Source organism: Carcharhinus amblyrhynchos, chromosome 23, assembly GCF_965287045.1.
Source record: "Carcharhinus amblyrhynchos chromosome 23, sCarAmb.v2.hapA, whole genome shotgun sequence".
Taxonomy (NCBI): domain Eukaryota; kingdom Metazoa; phylum Chordata; class Chondrichthyes; order Carcharhiniformes; family Carcharhinidae; genus Carcharhinus; species Carcharhinus amblyrhynchos.
The window spans coordinates 14,195-35,915 of record NC_137346.1 but is presented as its reverse complement, the minus strand read 5'-3'; the positions used below and the strand labels follow the sequence as shown (position 1 = coordinate 35,915).

General features: G+C 44.6%; 1 protein-coding gene across 1 annotated transcript in view; it reads left to right on the top strand.

Annotated features, from left to right (window-relative positions):
• Positions 1-19,358, top strand: part of LOC145357476 (integrin alpha-E-like) — a 453,795-nt gene extending 434,437 nt beyond the window's left edge. Inside the window, exons 36-37 of the mRNA XM_080210848.1 lie at positions 11,157-11,267; positions 19,100-19,358. Of these exons, the coding sequence (XP_080066974.1) occupies positions 11,157-11,267; positions 19,100-19,159 (171 nt within the window). The 3' untranslated portion in view covers positions 19,160-19,358. The remainder of the gene's footprint in view (positions 1-11,156; positions 11,268-19,099) is intronic.
• Positions 19,359-21,721: the final 2,363 nt, after the last annotated feature.

The window sequence follows — 21,721 nt, the reverse complement described above, 5'->3', positions numbered from 1 at the left end:
CACTAAATTGTCCCTCAGTGTCTCAAGGTGTGTAGGATAGGTGAATTAGCAGGATAAATGCGTGGCGTTATGGGAATAGGATCTGATTGGGATGCTCTATCGGAGGGTCGGTACAGACTTGATGGGTTGAATGGCCTCCTTCTGCATTGTCGGGATTCTATGAATAGCTTCTTCCAGAATCCGTTCTTCCTTGAAGCCAGATACTAACCTGTAGCAGGGATTTCACTGTTTGAAATCGACTCTGAATCACTCTGTTCAGTTTTTAAATTATTTTCAACTGTGCATGTTTTATAAAGTCTTTGAAAAATGTTACTACCTACCAAAAATCAGAATTGTCTACTTAGCAATTATATTCATCTCATCATGTTTAAATTCAGGATTATTTTTAACTGTATGTTCTTTTATTAAATCCTTTGGTTTTTGTTTCCAGGAAGTGTGGGTTTAGCACTGCCTCCTTTTGTGCAAATGGTTCACTTTTTTGTGGAATAAAATCCTCTTTAGCCACCAGAAGAACTTCATGGTCGTTTAGCTAAAAAGCTTGATATTTTTATTCATGAATTTTCTTGAATTTGTTTAGCTTTTCCACTTCCTGCCCTGATTGCATCAACCAAAATGCATCACCTCACATTTATCTAAATTAAACTCCATCTGCCATTCATTAGCCCACTGGCCCAATTGATCAAGATGGCATTGCAAACCTAGATAACTTTCTTCACTGTCCACTATGCCACCAATCTTGCTATCGTCTGCAAACTTACTAACCATACCTCCTAAATTCTCATCCAAATCATTAATGTAACTAACAAACAACAGTGGACCCAGCATCGATCCCTGAGGTACACCACTGGTCACAGGCCTCCAGTTTGAAAAACAACCCTCTACAACCACCCTCTGTCTTCTGTCATCAAGCCAATTTTGTATCCAATTGGCTACCTCATCCTGGATCCTGTGAGATTTAATCTTATACAAAACCAACCATGCGGTACCTTGTTAAAGGCCTTGCTAACGTCCATGTAAACAAACAATTATGTTGCAAAGAATTCCACAGATTCACCGTCTTCTGGCTGAAGAAATTCCTCTTCATCTCGGTTCTCAAGGGTCATCCCTTTATTCTGAGGCTGTGCCCTCGGGATCATAGTATCTCCTAATAATTGGCAACATTTTCTCCACGTTCACTCTATCGTGGAGAAGATGTTTCCAGTGGATAAGAGAGACTAGGATCTGAGGGCACAGCCTCAGAGTAAAGGGAGATTTAATCCAGGTCTTTCAGTATTCTGTAAGTTTCAATGAGATCTCCCTCATCTTTCTAAATTCCATCGAGTATAGACCCATTGTCCTCAAAAGCTCCTCATAAGTCAAGCTTCTCATTCCTGGGATCATTCCTGTGAATCTCCTCTGGACCCTCTCCAAGGCTAGCACATACTTCCTTAGATAAGAGGCCCAAAATAGCTCATGATATCCCAAATGTGCTTTTGTATTCTAGTCGTCTCAAAATTAATGCTAACATTGCACTTGCCTTCCTAACCACCAACTTAACCTGCAAGTCAACCTTAAAAGAATCCTGAACTAGGATTCCCAAGTCCCTTTGCATTTCCAACTTTTGAATTCACTCCCCATTTAGAAAATAGTCTCTGCCTCTATTCTTTCTACCAAAGTGCATAACCTGACACTTTCCCACATTGTATTCCATCTGTCACTTCTTTACCCACTCTCCTAACCTATCCAAATCTTTCTACAGCATCCCTGCTTCCTCAATACAACCTGTCCCTTCAGCTATCTTTGTCTCATCTTCATATCTTGCCACAATGCCCTCAGTTCCTTTGGCTAGAATCATTGATGTACAAAGTGAGAAGTTGTGGTCCCAATGCTGCCCCCTATGGAACTCCACTAGTGACTGGCTGCCATCCTGAAAAGGATTCCTTTATCCCCCCACTCTGCTTTCTGCCAGTCAGCCAATCTAAGCAAATACCTTGCCTCTAACACCATGGGCTCTTACTCAGCAGCCTCCTGTATGGCAACTTGTCAAAGGCCTTTTGGAAATCCAAGTAGATTATGTCCACTGGCTCTCTTTTGTCATTATTGCCAAACTATTAATCCAGAAATTCAGTTAATGTTCTGGGGACCTAGGCTCGAATCCTACCACAGCAAATAGTGGAATTTGAATTCAATAAAAAAAATCTGAGATTAAGAATCTACTGATGACCATGAAACCATTGTCGTTTATTGGAAAAACCCATCTGGTTCACTAATTTCCCTTTAGGGAAGGAAATCTGCCATCTTTGTCTGGTCTGGCCTGTATGTGACTCCAGAGCTACAGCAATGTGGTTGACTCTCAACTGCCCTCAGGCAACTAGAAACGGGCAATAAATGCTGGCCATTCAGTGACGCCCATGTCTCACAAATGATTAAAAAATAACCTGCTCCTTACACCCTCAAAGATTTCTGACAGATTTGTCAGGCATGACTTCCCCTTGATGAAACCTTACTAACTTTGCCCTGTTTTACCATGGACTTCCAAATATTCTGACATCTCACCCTTGGAAAGGGACTCTAAAATCTTACCCATGACCGAGGTCAGGCTAACTGGCCTATAACTTCCTGCCTTTTGCCTTCCTCCCTTCTTAAACAGAGGTCTTGCATTAGCCTTTTTCCAGTCCTCTGGGACCCTCCCTGACTCCAGTGATTCCTGAGAGATCACCACTAATACTATTACAATCTCTTCAGCTATCTCCTTCAGAACTCTGGTGTGTAGTCCATCTGGTCTCGATGATTTATCAACCTTCAGATCTTTCAGCTTTCCTTGCACCTGCTTCTTAGTAATGGCCACCTTTGCCCCCCAACTCTCTTGCATTTTTGGCAGGTTACTTGTGTCCTTCGCCATGAAGCCCGACGCAATGTACCTATTTAGTTCTGCTGCCAATCCTTTGTTCCCCATTATTACATCTCCAGCATCATTTTCCAGTGGTCCAAGGTCCACTCTTACCCTTTATATATGCCCTGTTTGTGAACCCAACTCTCCACTCACCTGATGAAGGAGCAGTGCTCTGAAAGGTCATGCTACCAAATAAATCTGTTGGACTTTAATCTGGTATTATGAGACTTCTTACCGTGCCCACCCCAGTCCAATGCTGGCATCTCCACATTATATCTAAAAAGACTCCTGCAATCTTCTTTTATATTACTGGATAGTTTACCTTAAATATTTCATCTTCTCTCCCCACTTGTTGCTTTTTTACTTGTCCTCTGTTTTAAAGGTTTCTCAGTCCCCTGGCTTCCCACGAATCTCTGCCACATTGTATGCTTTTTTTTTGCTTTTATGCAATCCCTGACTTCCCTTGTAAGCCATGGTTGCCTTGTCCTCCCCAAGTATGCTTCTTCCTACAGATGAAATTCTGCTGCGTCTCCCAGATTACTCCCAGAAACTCCTGCCATTGCTACTCCACCCTCTTTCCTGCAAGGCTCCTCTTCCAACTCTGGGAAGCTCCTCCCTCATGCTTCTGTAGTTATCTTTACTCAAATGTAATACCATTACATCTGATTCCAGCTTCTCCCTCTCAAACTGCAGGTGAAGAGGGAAGCGTATGTCAGCTATAGGTAGCTGGGGTCAAGTGAATCTCTTGAGGAATCCGACCAAAGTGCATCACCTCACAGCTTTCAGGGTTAAATCTACCACTTCGCATATACATCTTCCTGTAACCCAAGACACTCAACCTCACTGTTAACGACCCAGCTAATCTTTGTGTCATCGGCAAACTTACTGATCCAACCCTCCGACATAGTCATCTATGTCATTTATATAAATGATGAACAATAGGGGGCCCAGCACAGATCACTGTGGTACGCTACTGATCACTGGCCTCCAGTCACTAAAGCAGCCATCTGTCACCACCCTCCGTCTTCTACCGCTAGGCCAATTATGATTCCACCTTATCAGATAACCCTGTATCCATGTGCATTCCCTCAGGCATATGGCACACTCCCCTTTATCAATGGTGGTATAGATTACAAAAGCAAAGAGGTCACGATGGAATTGTATAGAACTTTGGTGAGGTCACAACCAGAGTACTGTGTGCAGTTCTGGTCATCACATTATAGGAAGGACATGAACACATTGGAGGGGGTGCAGAGGAGATTTACCAAGATGCTGCGTGGGATAGAACATATAAGTTATGAAGAGAGATTGGATAGAGAACAAAGAACAAAGAAAATTACGGCACAGGAACAGTGCTTCGGCCCTCCAAGCCTGCACCGACCATGCTGCCTGACTTAACTAAAACCCCCTAACCTTCCGGGGACCGTATCCCTCTATTCCCATCCTATTCATGTACTTGTCAAGACGCCCCTTAAAAGTCACTACCGTATCCGCTTCCACTACCTCCCCCGGCAACGAGTTCCAGGCAGCCACTACTCCCTGTATAAAAAAATCTGCCTCGTATATCTCCTTTAAGCCTTGCCCCTTGCACCTTAAATCTATGCACCCTAGTAATTGACTCTTCCACCCTGCAAAAAAGCTTCTGACTATCCACTCTGTCCATGCCTCTCATAATCTTGTAGACTTCTATCAGGTCTCCCCTCAACCTCCTTCACTCCAGTGATAACAAACCAAGTTTCTCCAACTTCTCCTCATAGCTAATGCCCTCCATACCAGGCAACATCCTGGTAATTCTTTTCTGTACCCTCTCCAAAGCCTCCACATCCTTCTGGTAGTGTGGCGACCAGAATTGAACACTATATTCCAAGTGCGGCCTAACTAAGGTTCTATAAAGCTGCAACATGACTTGTCAATTTTTAAACTCAATACCCCGGCCAATGAAGGCAAGCATGCCGTATGCCTTCTTGACTACCTTCTCCACCTGCCTTTCCACTTTCAGTGACTTGTGTACCTGTACACCCAGATCCCTTTGCCCATTAATACTCTTAAAGGTTCTGCCATTTATTGTATATTTCTTATCTGTATTAGACCTTCCAAAGTGCATTACCTCACATCTGTCTGGATTAAACTCCATCTGCCATCTCTTGGATAGGCTTGGATTGTTTTTGTTGGAGCAGAGAAACATAGAAACGTAAAACAGTACAGCACAGTACAGGCCCTTCGGCCCTCAGTGTTGTGCTGAGCTATGTCCAAACCCAAGATCAAGCTATCCCACTTCCTATCACTTCCTATGGTTTAGGTTAGAGGGTCATTGCTTTTCAATTGGTCAGCGCAACATCGTGGGCCGAAGGGCCTGTTCTGCGCTGTAATGTTCTATGTTCTATATGGTATATATGGACTTTAGTGAGGCGTTTGATAAGGTTCACCATGGAAGGCTTCTGCAGAAAATGCAGATGTATGGGATTGAGGGTGATTTAGTTAATTGGATCAGGAATTGGCTAGCAGATAGGAGACAGAGGGTGGTGGTTGATGGTAAATATTCATCATGGAGTTCGGTTACAAGTGGTGTGCCTCAGGGATCTGTTTTGGGGCCACTGCTGTTTGTAATTTTTATAAATGATCTGGATGAGGGTATAGTTGGGTGGATTAGTAAATTTGCCGATGACACCAAAGTCGGAGGTGTGGTAGATAGTGAGGAGGGGTGTCATAGTTTACAGAGAGACTTGGACAAGTTGCAGAGCTGGGCCGAGAGGTGGCGGATGGAGTTTAATGCGGAAAAGTGTGAAGTAATTCACTTTGGTAGGAATAACAGATGTGTAGAGTATAGGGCTAACGGTAGGACTCTGAATAGTGTGGATGAACAGAGGGATCTAGGTGTATGTGTACATAGATCCCTGAAAGTTGGGAATCAAGTAGATAAAGTTGTTAGGAAGGCATACGGTGTCTTGGCGTTTATTGGTAGGGGGATTGAATTTAGGAGCCACAGCGTCATGTTGCAACTGTACAAAACTCTGGTGCGGCCGCACTTGGAGTATTGTGTGCAGTTCTGGTCCCCACATTATAGGAAGGATGTGGAGGCATTGGAGAGGGTGCAGAGGAGGTTTACCAGGATGTTGCCTGGTATGGAGGGGAGGTCCTATGAGGAGAGACTGAGGGATTTGAGGTTGTTTTCGTTAGAAAGAAGGCAGCTAAGAGGGGACCTTATTGAAACATATAAGATGATTAGAGGTTTAGATAGGGTGGACAGTGATAGCCTTTTTCCTCGGATGGAGAAAGCTAGCACGAGGGGGCACGGCTTTAAATTAAGGGGTGGTAGTTATAGGACGGATGTCAGAGGTAGGTTCTTTACCCAGAGGGTGGTGAGGGATTGGAATGCCCTGCCTGCTGCAGTTGTAGATGCGCCTAGTTTGGGGGCGTTTAAGAGATCCGTGGATAGGTTTATGGATGGAAAGAGATTGGTTTAGGTTAGAGGGTCATTGCTTTTTAATTGGTCGGCGCAACATCGTGGGCCGAAGGGCCTGTTCTGCGCTGTAATGTTCTATGTTCTATCATTCTGGAGTGCTCCATGTGCCTATCCAATAACCGCTTGAAAGTTCCTAAAGTGTCCGACTCCACTATCACAGCAGGCAGTGTATTCCACACCCCAACCACTCTCTGAGTGAAGAACCTACCTCGGACATCCCTCCTATATCTCCCATCATGAACCTTGTAGTTATGACCCCTAGTAACAGCTACATTCACCCGAGGAAATAGTCTTTGCACATCCACTCTATCTGTCCCCTTCATCATCTTGTAAACCTCTGTTAAGTCGCCTCTCATCCTCCTCCGCTCTAAAGAGAAAAGCCCCAGCTCCCTCAACCTTTCCTCATAAGACCTATCCTCCAAACCAGGCTGCATCCTGGTAAATCTCCTCTGCACTCTCTCCAATGATTCCACATCCTTCTTATAGTGAGGTGACCAGAACTGAACACAATATTCCAAATGTGGTCTCACCAACGTCTGGTATAGTTGCAGCATAACCCCATGGCTCTTAAACTCAAACCCTCTGTTAATAAACGCTAACACACTATAAGCCTTTTTCATGATTCTATCCACTTGAGTGGCAACCTTAAGAGATCTGTGGATATGAATTCCAAGATCTCTCTGTTCCTCCACATTCCTCAGAACCCTGCCGTTGACCCTGTAGTCCGCATTCAAGTTTGTCCTCCCAAAATGAATCACCTCGCACTTACTCCACAAACTCCATCTGCCACTTTTCGGCCCAGCTCTGCATCCTATCAATGTCTCTTTGCAGCCTGCAAGAGCCCTCCACCTCATCCACTACTCCACCAATCTTGGTGTCATCAACAAATTCACTAACACACCCTTCAGCCCTCTCTTCCAAGTCATTGATAAAAATCACAAATAGCAGATGACCCAGCTCTGATCCCTGTGGTACACCGCTGGTAACTGGCCTCCAGTCTGAAAATTTTCCCTCCACCACCACCCTCTGTCTTCTATGAGACAGCCAGTTACTTATCCAGTCGGCCAAATTTCCTTCTACTGAGGGGCGACCTGATTGAGATGTTCAAGGTTATGAGGGGCATGGACAAGGTGGATAGAGAGCAGCTGTTCCCCTTAGTTGAAGGGTCAGTTATAAGGGGACATAAGTTAAAAGTGGAGGGTGGTTTGGGGGCAATCTGAGAAAAAGCTTTTTTACACGGAGGGTGATGACAGTCTGGAATGCACTGCCTGGGAGGGTGGTGGAGGTGGGATGCCTCACGTCCTTTAAAAAGTACCTGGATGAGTACTTGGTACGCTATGACATTCAAGGCAATGGGCCAAGTGCTGGCAAGTGGGATTAGATGGACAGGTCAGGGCGTTTCATGCACCGGTGCAGACTCGAGGCCAATGGGCCTCTCCTGCACTGTAGTATTCTGTGATTCTGAGTTTAGGGGGTGTTAGAGTGCATTTAAAAGGAAATCAGGAGGGCAAAAAGAGGATATGACAAAACTTTGGCAGCTAAGGAGAATGCAAAGAGACTGTACAATGAGATGAAAAGCAAAAGAATAACTAGGGAGAGAATAGGGCCCCTCAGAGATCACAAGACCGTCGATGTGTGGAGCCACAGGAGATTGGTGTGATCCTAAATTCATATTCCTCATCAGTATTTACCGTGGAGAAGGACATGGAAGCCAGGGAACTCAGGGAAGTAAATAGTGATGTCTTGAAAAACGTCCACATTACAGAAAAGGAGGTGCTGGAGGTGTTAAAACACATAAAGAAAGATAAATCCCCAGGACTTGAATAAGTGCATCCCAGGATATTGAAAGAAGCTAAGGAAGAAATTGTGATGCCCCTAGGGGGAGATGTTTGTATCATTGACAGCCGTGGATGAGGTGCTAGAAGACTGGAGGGAGGCAAATAATGTGCAGTAATTTAAGAAAGGCGGCAGGGAAAAACCAGGGAACTACAGACCGGTGAGCCTAACATCAATGGTGGGGAAGTTGTTGGAGGGGATTCTGAGAGACTGGATTGTTAAATTAGAAAGGGTGCAAAAAAGATTTACAAGGATCTTACTGGTACTGGAAGGTTTGAATTATAAGGAGATACTGGATTGGCTGGGGTTTATTCCCCTGGAGTGTAGAAGGTTGAGGGGTGACCTTTTGGAAGTTTATAAAATCATGAGGGGCACAGATAAGATGAATAGCCAAGGTCTTTTCCCCAGGGTAGAGGAGTCCAAAACTAGAGGGAATAGGTTTAAGATGAGAGAGGAAAAGTTTAAAAGGGACCCGAGAGGCAACTTTTTCACTCAGAGGATAGTGCGTGTATGGAATGAGTTGCTAGAGGAGGTGGTAGAGGCTGGTACAATTACAATATTTAAAAGGCATTTGGACAGGTACATGGAGGGGAAAGGTTTAAAGGGATATGGGCCAAACACAGACAAATGGGACTAGTTCAGTTTAGGAAACCTGGTTGGCAAGGATGACTTAGGCCGAAGGGCCTGTTTCCATACTATATATCTCTATGACTAACTCCCTCTGCCTTGGTTCCTTTACTATAGTCCCCATAGTCTCGATTGTGCTCATGTTCTGTCCTCTCCCTCTGCCAAGCTAATTTGAACTCCTCCCAACAGCACTAGCAAGCCCACTCTCATGGATGTTTGTCCCATTATGGTTCAGATGCAGACTGTCTCGCTTATACATGTTCCTTCTTCCTCACTTGCCATGTCTTGAACTTAATCATACTTTGTCTTACTTGCTAACTTTTCTAATTCCTTAGTCTTAAAAGATACTCCTTTTACCTTGATTTAGGGCCTGATTTTACCAACAATTTGCACCCATTTTCATGCGCAAAATCATGGTAAAGTCAGGTGTGAGGCCTTTATCGCGATCTGCACCTGAGTCCGCGCTGATCTATGTCTGGTGGTGGAGGGGGGAGGGCTGATCGTTGTTTGGTGGTGGGGGGAGGTGAGGAGGCGGGTCAGATGTTCTTCTGGAGGGGAGGGGGAGTGAGGCCAGACCATTCTCTGGGGGTGGGGGGGGGGGGGGGGGGGGGTGGTGGGGGAAGTGAGGCAAGTTCATTGTGTTGGGGTGAGTGGGTAGGAGGGGGGTCGGGTCAGATGGATCTCTAGTGGGGGAGCAGGGGGTCCGCTGCCACTTTGCGGACAATCGGGTGGGGGGGGCAGGGGTGGCAATCGGTCTGGGTAGTGGGGGTGTGGATAAGGGGGGCAGTGATGTGTGTGTGTGTGTCCCTTATCCACCCACTGACTGCCCACATACATCACTGCCCCCCTATCCACCCCCCCACTATCCAGACCAATTGCCACCCCTGCCTCACCACCCCCACCCCCCCACTGATCGCCCACAGAGTGGCAGTGGACCCCCCTGCTTCCCCCCCACAGAGATCCATCTGCCCCTCCCCACCAGAGATCCATCTGCCCCCACACTCCCCCCGAGATACGTCTTACCTGCCTCCCTCCCTCCGCCCCCCCCCCCCCCCCACCCCCCAACCCCAAGATATACCCTCATTCCCGCCTTTTGCTTCTGGGCCACTTTCTCTGCTTCCTGTAGCTCGGGAGTGATCTGACACGGGCACGCTTTTTCCCATTTTTTCTAACTGTGCAGAGCTCCGATCGTTCCGGCAGCGCTAAGCCCTGCCCACAGTGCAAATCGGACTGGAGATGGCTGAGAGCGTTTGGGGGTGCCTGAAAGTGGATTTCTAAGTCAGATCTGTACTACGCCCAGAATCGGCACTTAGAATGAAAATGATAAAATTGGGCCCTTAGCCTCCTTGTCTATTTCTACTTTGACCTACTTATCCTTGTGTTACTTACTATTGTTACTTATCACTTTACTATGTTTGCTCTGACTGTGTATCTCAGTTAATCCCTTAATATTACACTTTCCTAATTGACCGGTCTTCAGGGTTAGTTCCTCATTGCAATTCCTTACCAACCAGATCTGAGTTTCCTGACCATACTCACCCGATCAGCTTCTTCCTCTTGACCCATGTCACTTCCTGAATCCTGACGTCCCTACAGGAGTTCCAGCTTGAATTCAGTGAAGACTCACCAGCTTAAAGTGTCCTCTTTGGTTCCATCAGCTTCTCCCCACCAGCTTTGTGCTTTCTCTGGTCTCTGGTGCTCTGTCTTTATGTTAACATAGCTTGTGAACAAGCACCCAGCCAGTAGCCGGCAGTTCAGCAAAGTCATCTCAGCTGTTGGGGATGTCGCAAGCCATTGACAATACTATCTAAATTTCAGCTGTGTGGATGAATGGATGTGTGGGTAGAGTAGACACTTGCACTGATTACATCCACAACGCAGGCAGAAAGACCCACGCTAACTGTCAACACTGGATTACTGAAATAAATTAATATCTAGTTCATCCATTGTCATCTGTCAGGGTGCAATTCCTGCTGCTGCTATCAGAGACACTGCCTTCTGTGCACATACTGACTGCTGGGACACTGGTGCAACCCCTAACTCTGTAGAAAAACAGGGACTTTCCCCATATTCTGTAGAAAAACAGGGACTTTCCTCAGTCCTATTGCCTTTACTGCATCACATTGGAAGGGGGTACGCAAATTCAGCGTCACTACTTCCAAGCACCCTCTATTATTAAAATGAAGGATGAGACTCGAGGGATCGGAACATCCTCTGCAGCTTCATCGTCATGATAACATATAATTGGACCTAGGCATTGTTGATCTATTCCCCCTTTGCCTAGAAAATCAGCCCTTTTAAAACTGTTTTTTCTGATTAAAAACTGAACTTGCTAAGCTGTGATTATTTCCTATTTAGATGCATGTGAACCTTGTAAATACTCCAGCCTTTAATGCTATCCCGGTGGTGGCTGGGAGCTCAGTTGGTGGAATCCTGCTTCTACTTTTGCTTATTTTAATTCTATATAAGGTAAGTATAACTGTCTAAATTCACCGTGTACATGAGCAAAGACAAACAAGTCTACAATCTTACAGTTCAGTTTACAACTTTAAGGTGGATATTATGTCTTGTGTATAAAGTTTGAAGAGAAATTGTAATCAAAGGAATGTAAATATTTGTATTTTAACAAACATACCACAAAATGCCGAACACAAAGGAGGAAAACTTTGTTTCACATGTTGGGAAGTTGAGTGTTAATCAAACTGAATTCTTGTATGATGGGCCAGCAGGTTGCTGAGAACACAATGAGAAAGGACAAATTAATGTCTCTTTCCAGATGCCTCCTTATCAACTGCAAATGACAATGGTGAATGGGAAGAATGGACATTGACCATGATGATTCATATTAAACTTCACTAAGAGTTAGTGTTTGGAAACTAAAAACATACAGGTGCACCAATGGAGAATCGAAACATGCATAGTGGGAGCTGTTACTCGGGTGGTCACCTTCAGCAACTTTAGCTTTGAATATTGTGTTTTTTTAAATTCATTTAAGGGATGTGGGCATTGTTAACTAGACCAGCATTTATTGCCCATCCTGATGTGCAGTCCAAAGATGTGCAGGTTAGATTGATTGGCCATGCTAAAAATTGCACCTTAGAGTCCTGAGATGTGTAGGTTAGAGGGATTAGCAGGTGGATATGGAGGTGGGGCCTGGGTGGGATTGGAGTCAGTGCGGTCTTGATGGGCCAAATGGCCTCTTTCTGCACTGTAGGGTCTCTATGATTCTATTTCTGAGTCGCCCTTGAGAAAATGGTGGTGAACTGCTTTCTTAGCAATGAAGTCCCTGGGGTGCAGATATGCCTGAGCATTTGCATCGTAACCTTACCATTCCTGTTAATGCATGTCATGTTAAAGGTTCATAGAGCCTTGAAAGTGGAGTCACAGGTGGACAGGGTGGTGAAGAAGACATTCGGCATGCTGGTTTCATTGGTCAGAACATTGAATACAGGAGTTTGGACATCTTGTTGAAGTTGCACAAGACATTAGTAATGTCACGGTTGGAATACTGTGTACAGTTCTGTTCACCCTATTATAGAAAGAATATTATTAAACTAGAAAGAGTGTAGAAAAGATTTACTAGGATGCTACTGGGACTTGATGGTTCGAGTTATAAGGAGAGGCTGGATAGACTGGGACTTTTTTCCCTGGAGAGTCGGAGGCATCACGGGTAATCTTATCAAGGTCTGTAAAATAATGAGAGGCATAGATCAGGTAGATAATCAACATATTTTCCCAAAGATAGGGCAGACTAAAGCTAGAGGGCGTAGGTTTAAGGTGAGAGGGGAGAGATACAAAAAGGTGCAGAGGGGCAATATTTTCACACAGAGGATGGTGAGTGTCTGGAACAAGCTACCAGATGCAGTAGTAGAGGTGGTACAATTTTGTCTTTTATAAAGCATTGGGTAAGATAGGTATAGAGAAATATGGGCAAAGTGTCAGCAATTGGGACCAACTTCGTTGTAAAAGATAGGCGGCATGGACAAATTGGGCCAAAGGGCCTGTTGCTATGTTAGAATATAGAACACTACAGCACAAACAGGCCCTTCGGCCCACAAGTTGCGCTTATCATATCCATACCTACCAGGCCTATCTATAACTCTCAATCCCATTAAATCCCATGTACTCATCCAGAAGTCTCTTAAAAGACCCCAGCGAGTTCGCCTCTACCACCACCAACGGCAGCCGATTCCATTCACTCACCACCCTCTGAGTGAAAAACTTACCCCTGACATCTCCTCTGTACTTGCTTCCCAGCACCTTAAATCTGTGTCCTCTCATAGCGACCATTTCAGCCCTGGGAAATAACCTCCGAGAGGACACCCTATCTATTCCTCTCAACATCTTATAAACCTCTATCAGGTCGCCTCTCAACCTTCGTCTCTCCAGGGAGAAGAGACCTAGCTCCCTCAACCTATCCTCATAAGGCATGCCTCCCAATCCAGGCAACATCCTTGTAAATCTCCTCTGCACCCTCTCAATAGCTTCCGCATCCTCCTTGTAGTGAGATGACCAGAACTGTGCACAGTACTCCAAGTGGGGTCTGACAAGGGTCTTATAAAGTTGCAGCATTACCTCCCAACTCCTAAACTCAATCGCTCGATTAATGAAGGCTATCACACCATATGCCTTCTTGACCACATCCTCCACCTGCGAGGCCGATTTAAGAGTCCTATGGACCCGGACCCCAAGGTCTTTCTGCTCCTCAACACTGCTAAGGGTCCTACCCTTGATATTATACTCCTTCATCCCATTGGACCTGCCAAAATGGACCACTACACATTTATCCAGGTTGAAGTCCATCTGCCACTTCTCCGCCCAGTCTTGCATCCTATCTGTGTCACGCTGCAACTTCTGACATCCCTCCAGACTATCCACAGCACCACCAACCTTTGTGTCGTCGGCAAATTTACTAACCCATCCCTCCACTTTCTCATCCAGGTCATTTATGGAAATGACAAACAGCAAGGGTCCCAGAACAGATCCCTGGGGCACTCCACTGGTGACTGACCTCCATGCAGAAAAAGACCCATCCACAACAACTCTCTGCTTTCTGCAGACAAGCCAGTTCTGGATCCACAAGGCAAGAGCCTCTTGGATCCCATGCCCTCTCACCTTTTCAAGAAGTCTTGCGTGGGGGACCTTATCAAGCACGTTGCTGAAGTCCATGTAAACCACATCCACCGCTCTTCCTTTGTCAATGTGTTCAGTCACATTTTCAAAGAACTCAACCAGGCTCGTAAGGCACGATCTGCCCTTGACAAAGCCATGCTGACTATTTCTGATCATACTAAACTTCTCTAAATGTTCATAAATCCTGTCCCTCAGAATCCTGTCCATCAACTTATCAACCACGGAGGTCAGACTCACCAGTCGGTAATTCCCCAAGCTATCCCTGTTCCCTTTCTTGAAAATAAGAACCACATCCACAATCCTGCAATCCTCCAGAACCTCTCCCGTCTCCATCGACGACGCAAAGATACCGCCACGGGTTCTGCAATCTCTTCCCTCACCTCCCACAGTAACCTGGGGTACATCCCATTCGGTCCCGGCGACTTATCTATCTTGATAGAATTTAAAAGTTCCAACACATCCCCTTCCTTAACATCCACATACTCAATCTTTTCAGTCCACCGCAAACCTGTAGTACAGAGCTCCAGACAAACATTCCTTGAAAATCCGCCACCTTCCTTCAGTACTTTTCCCCAAGAACACCTCCTTCCGGTTTACTCGTCCAGTTTTCTGCCTGATGTCTTCATATTTCCCCTTACTCCAGATAAACCCCTTCCTAGCCTACCTGATCCTATCTCTTTCCAATGCTATCATGAAAGAGATAGAATTATGATCGCCATCTCCAAGATGCTCTCCCACCAAGAGATCCAACACCTGTCCAGGTTCATTAGCCAGCACCAGATCAAGTACAGCCTCTCCTCTCGTAGGCTTATCCACGTGCTGTGTCGGGAAACCCTCCTAACAAACTCCTCCCCATCCAAACCCCTTACCCTAGGGATATTCCAGTCGATATTTGGGAAATTAAAGTCTCCCATCACGACAACTCTGTTATTACTACGTCTCTCTAGGATCTGTTTCCCTATCTGCACCTCAACTTCCCTGTCACTATTGGGCAGCCTATAGAAAACACCCAGCAAAGTTACCGACCCCTTGCTGTTCCAAACTTCCACCCACAGAGACTCTGTAGACAATCCCTCCACTGCATCTACCTTCTCTACAGCCATTGTAAATTTCTGTGAGAATAGGGATAAGAATGTTTTGCTGCACTTGTATAGGGCGTTGGTGAGGCAACACCTGGAGTGATGTCTGCAGTTTTGGTGTCCTTATCTGAGGAAGGATGTCCTTGCTATAGAGGGGGTATGGCAAAGATTTACCAGCCTGATTCCTGGGATGACAGATCTGTCATATGAGGAGAAACAAAATCAAAGAGCAAAGAAAATTACAGCCTTCCAAGCCTGCACCAACCATGCTGCCCGTCTTAACTAAAACCCCCTACCCTTCCAGGGACTACACCTCTCTATTCCCATCCTATTCATGTATTTGTCAAGATGCCCCTTAAAACTCACTACTGTATCCGCTTCCACCACCCCTCCTGGCAACAAGTTCCAAGCATCCACTACTTTCTGTATAAAAAATCTGCCTCATATATCTCCTTTAAAACTTGCCCCTTGCACCTTAAACCTGTGCCCCCTAGTAATAGACTCCTCCACCCTGGGAAAAAAATTCTGACTATCCACTCTGTCCATGCCTCTCATAATCTTGTAGACTTCTATCTGGTTGCCCCTCAACCTCTGTTGTTCCAGTGAGAACAAACCAAGTTTCTCCAACCTCTCCTCATAGCTAATGCCTTCCACACCAGGCAAGATCCTGGTAAATCTTTTCTGTACCTTCTCCAAAGCCTCCACATCCTTCTGGTAGTCTGGCGACCAGAATTGAACACTATATTCCAAGTGCGGCCTAACGAAAGTTCTATAAAGCTGCAACGTGACTTGCTAGTTTTTAAACTCAATGTCCTGGCCAATGAAGACAAGCATGCCATATGCTTTCTTGACTACCTTCTCTACCTGCATTGCCACTTTCAGTGACTTGTGTACCTGTACACCCAGATCTCTTTGCCTATCAATGCTCTTAAGGGTTCTGCCATTTACTGTATATTTCCTATCTGTATTAGACCTTCCAAAATGCATTAAACTCCATCTGCCATCTTTGCCCAAGTCTCCAACCGATCCATATCCTGCTATATCCTTTGATGGTCCTCATCGCAATCCACAAATCCACCAACCTTTGTGTCATCTGCAAACTTGCTAATCAAACCAGTTACATTTTCCTCCAAATCATTTAGATATATTACAAACAGCAAAGGTCCCAGCACTGATCCCTGAAGTACGCCCCTTGTCACAGTCAGTTAGGATTATATTAATTGGAGTTCAGAAGAGTGAGAGGGGATCTCATAGAAACTTTTAAAATTCTAACAGGATTAGACAGGGTAGATTCAGAAAGAATGTTCCCAATGATGGGGGGAGTTCATAACTAGGGGTCATAATTTGAGGATAAGGGGTAAACCTTTTCGAGATGAGAAGCAATTTCTTCATCCAGCGGGTTGTGAATGTGTGGAATTCACTACTACAGAAAGTAGCTGAGTCCAAAACGTTGTCTGATTTCAAGAAGAAATTAGCTATAGCTCTTGGCACTAAAGGGAACAAGGGATATGGAGCGAAGGGGGAATCAGGATATTCGATGATCAGCCATGATCAAAATGAATGGTGGAGCAGGCCTGAAAAGCCGAATGGCCTTCTCCTTCATCTAGTTTCTCTGTTTCTAGGATGTGATTCTTGCCGGCAGGAATGGGCAGAGCCTAATCTTGCCTGTGAAACTGGCTGCTGAGTTCTAGGTGTGCCACTGCACAGGCACACTGATCTCCTAGTGTTTTTCCTCACATCCCCTCCAAGCCTCCCATCCTTTACCTTAAAGCTATGCCACAGGTCATTGATCTCTCCACCAAGTGGAAAAGTTTATTTCTGTCCCCTCTATCTATGCCCGTCATAATTTTATACATCTCAATCATGTTCCCTCTCAGTCTCCTCTGCTCCAGGAAAAATAACCCCAGTCTATCCAATCTTTCTTCTTAACTAAAATTCTCCAGCCCAGGCATCGTTGTGGTAAATCTCTGCACCCTTTCCAGTGCAATCACACCCCTCCTATAATGTGGATTGCATATCTGCACACAATACTTTAGCTGTAGCCTAACCAACAATAAAGGCAAAATACTACAGATGTTGGAATCTGAAACAAAAACAGAAAATGCTGGAAAATCTCAGCAGGTTGACAGCACCTGTTGAGAGAGGATAGAGGCAAAGCTTTACGTCTGGAAGACTCTTCGTCGGAGGTAAAGACAAAGAAAATAGGACCAAATTTATACTGTGACGAGGGGTGAGGGACTGTAATTGACAAGAATGGCCAAGACAAAAGGACAAAGGGAGCATCAGTGGTGATAAAGAAGGTGAAGAATGGGTTTAAGAGTATTCATTAGGAGATTGGAATGTGTAAATGGCAGAACAAAGGTGCAGATTGTAGGAACGTGGCATATTACCCTGGTGGGGTGGTGAAACAGGACTGAAGGTGAGAGATGTGTAAAACCAGAAATATAAAGTAATAAAAATGGATTAATAAGATGTAACGAAGCAATGAAGTAAATCAGATGGAACTGGGATGAAGCTGGAGGGGAGAGTTCAGTCCAGGAGGCTGTAAAATGTTTAATCTCTTAATACCTTTGCTTAACAAAAAATGATCTATCTCAGATTTAATAATAGCAACTGATCTAGCATCAACTGCCATTTGTGGAAGAGAGCTCCAAACCCCTACCAATCTTTGTGTGTAGAAGTGCTTCCTAACATCTCTCACTAATTTTTAGACTGCCACCTATTTCTAGAACCTCCAACCAATATCAAGACAAAACATCCCAACTCCTGTATTCAATGTTCTGACCAATGAAACCAAGCATGCCGAATGCCTTCTTCACCACTCTGTCCACCTGTGACTCCACTTTCAAGGAACTATGAATCTGTACCCCAAGATCACTTTGTTCTATAACTCTCCCCAATGCCCTACCATTAGCTGGCTTGATTTGATCTACCGAAATGCACCACCTCGCATTTATCTAAATTAAACGCCATCTGCCATTCATCAGCCCACTGACCCAATTGATCAAGATCCCGTTGCGATCCTAAATTGGCAGGCAGCAACTAGTGGGGTGCCACAGGGATCAGTGCTGGGACCTCAGCTATTCACAAGTTCTATTAATGATTTGGATGAGGGAACAAAATGTAACTTCTCAATGTTTGCAGGTGATACCAAGTTGGGTGGGAGGGTGAATTGTGACAAGGGTGCAGAGATCCTTCAGAATGAACCGGACAGATTGATTGAGTGCCATTAACTGCACACTTTCCAAGGCCAATGTCTTAAGGTGTGGTGCCCAGATCTGCTCACAGTGACTCCAATGGGGTCTAACCAGAGTTTTGTATAGATGCAGCATAACTTCTGCATCCTTATACTCCAGTCCTCCAGATATAAAGGCCAGCATTCCATTCACCTTCTTGGTTATTTTCTGCAACTATTTGTTGCATTCTAAAGATCTATGTACCTGAATCCCCAAATCTCTTCAGACATCCAAAGTATTTAACCTCATACCATCTAGAAAATGCCCTGATCAATGTTTTTCGGTCCAAAATGGATAACCTCACACTTGCTTACAGAAAATGCTGGAAAATCTTGCAGGTCTGGGAACATTTGTGGAGAAAGAAACAGAGTTATGCTTCTTCTCAAGAGGAATCATATTGGACTTGAAACAGTGACTCTGTTTCCCTATCCAGACTCTGCCAAACCTGCTGAGTTTTTCCAGCATTTCCTGTGGAGGCTGACTGATCTCATTGCCCAAACTTACACCAGGTGGTCCCCAGGGTTATGCCCCATGCCAGGAGTACAAATTCACACCATTGAATCTAAAAGGTAAATCCATGGTGTTATATGGCTAGATACTGGCCACCAATGACCCTTATCTAGTTCTCAACTTACTTTTCCCAAAACTCTAAAGTGTTGTTTTTAAACTTGCTAATGCTAAATTGACCCTAGTATCAGGGTAAATATGTGGGGTTACAGGAATAGGACCTGGGTGGGATTGTTGACGGTGTAGACTCGACTGGCTGAATGGTCTCCTTCTGTAGGGATTCTATGATTTCTATGCTCCTGTTGTCTGATTTCTTGCATTAATTTTCTTTCCCCTTAATTCACAGTGTGGATTTTTTAAACGAAATTACAAGGACATGATGGAACTTGAAGAAACTGAACAGTGAACATTGAAACCAAATCTTGCTGTTGTTAGTAATTCATTCGCTGTGAAGATTTATTCAGCATGTTAAATGATTTATCTGACATTTAATTACATTTTTCAGTGACAGCAGAATCCACATATCTAGAATTGAGCCTTTCTGCAGTTTTGTAAAAGGAGTAAACCATATGCTTAGTTAAATAAAGAATATTCTGTTCACGCTATATTCTTATGACATTTATGTCAGAAAAACAGAAGGAAATACATTTCTCTGCATTGACAAACTGGAGAGACGTGTACTCAATAGGGGATTGCTCAAGCGTTCATTTTAGGAGCAATTTAAATCAACCCTACTTTAATCGCTCTGCTTCTCTTTACTGTGAGATGTAATTATTCAAGTTTATAATCTTTAAAATTCAAATTCATAGCAAATTGGAAGTATGTCGTTAATCATGATGAGCTCAGCACTGAAGCGAGTATAGCAAACAAGGTAAGACTCCAGTCCATGGCCAGAATCATCTCTCCCACCAACAGCAAGAATCATATCAAACAGGAGAGGTAGATATGGTGGGAGTCCAAAAATCGGCCTGAAGATAAATGCAGCTTACTTTTCCACCAGTGAATGTTGGGAACCTTTTTTTACAACTCATGAATGCTCATTGTCCCGCCAACAGACTGGAATCTTGTGGCACCATCACATCTTCCACCAACCAGCTGGAATTTACACTGTCATGTTTCATGACTTAACAAATATGGAACACAGCCATTAAGAGAAATGTTCAGGGCATTTTGAACAGTCAATGTTGCCTCCACCATTGGTAAAGACTGTAAGAAATGATATGCACAGGAAGGAGGTGGTGGGACACATGACATAAAGGTGGATGGGAGACACTGTGAACAAACTGAAGGAGGTAGTCATCGATTTCAGGAAGGGTAGTGGATGGCATGCCCCTGTCTATATCAATGGGGACAAGCGTCGAGAACTTCAGGTTTCTAGGAATCCAAATTACTAACTACCTGTCCTGGTCTCCCTATGCTGATACTATAGTTAAGAATGTCCACCAACACCTGTACTTTCTCAGGAGATTAAGGAAATTTGACATGTCTGCTATGACTCTCACCACAACCTTTACTGATGCACCATAGAAAGCATTCTTTCTGTTTGTAACACAGCTTCATATGGCTCCATCTCTGTTCAAGACTGCAAGAAACTAAAAAAAGGTCGTGAACAAAACCCAGTCCATCATTCAAGCCAGCCTCCCAACCACTGAGTCTGTCTACATTTACCCCTGCCTCGGAAAAGCAGCCAGCGTAATTAAGGATCCCATGCATTCCGGGCATACTTCCGGGCATAGAATATAAGAGCTGGAGTCTAATGTTGCAGTTGTATAGAACGTTGGTTAGGCCGCATTTAGAGTACTGCGTCCAGTTCTGGTCGCCTTATTACCGGAAGGACATAGAACATAGAACACTACAGCACAAACAGGCCCTTTGGCCCACGAGTTGTGCCGATCACATCAACACCTACCAATCCATAGACCTATCTATAACCCCCAATCCCATTAAATCCCATATACTCATCCAGAAGTCTTTTAAAAGACCCCAGCAAGTTCGCCTCCACCACCACTGATGGCAGCCGATTCCATTCACTCACCACCCTCTGAGTGAAAAATTTACCCCTAACATCACTTCTGTACTTGCCTCCCCGCACCTTAAATCTGTGTCCTCTCGTAGCGCCCATTTCAACCCGGGGCTTCCCGCGAGCCCGATCAGCTTGCTTGGCGGTCAGCTGTCTCTGTGAATTGAGCGCATTACATATTTTCAATTGGTGCTGGCATACTCTTTCAATTGAGTCCAGTGTTTCCAGACACCTCTGCCTTGCAGATCTATGCAGGCACAGGTGTCTCCACTGATGATAACCTTGTATGGACCATTCCATTTGGGGGCAAACCTGGGTTTTCCATGTCCTTTCCATAACCTTGCTGCTCATCAGAGGGTACCTCAGGGGTCTGTTCCAGTTCAATTTGCTCATCACTGGTTAATTAGTTTTCCTTATGTGTCTTTCGCATACCCTTCATTTGGGCACTTAACTCTAAAATATATTGTCTAATTCTATCTGATAGATGGCCGACATCTGTTCCCCCCCCCCCCCCCCCCAACAGTGATAATGGATTTGGGCAGTTGCATAGCCCTTCTGGCCATTAACTCATAACAGGTTAATCCGGTTTGTGGTAGTTCTTAGCCTCACGAGTATAGTGGGCAATATCTCTGTTCACATTTTTCTAATGACTGTATGGCTTTAGCCAATGCATTATACATTGGATTACATATTTCTCTTTCATGGAAAGCTTAGTGTAAATCAGATAACACTTTGCACTGGCTTTTTGGCTGCAGCAGGACATCGATTCATTTGTGTGTAATCAAAAGACATCACTTTCCCCATTAAAATCACATGCCATACAGCTCCAATCTTTATGATATACCATTACATTATATCTAATTTGATCATTTGTTTGATCACATTTGAAAGTGTGATGTTTAAACAGAAATGATCCTTCTATCGAAGATTTTCTCATGAGGTAAATAG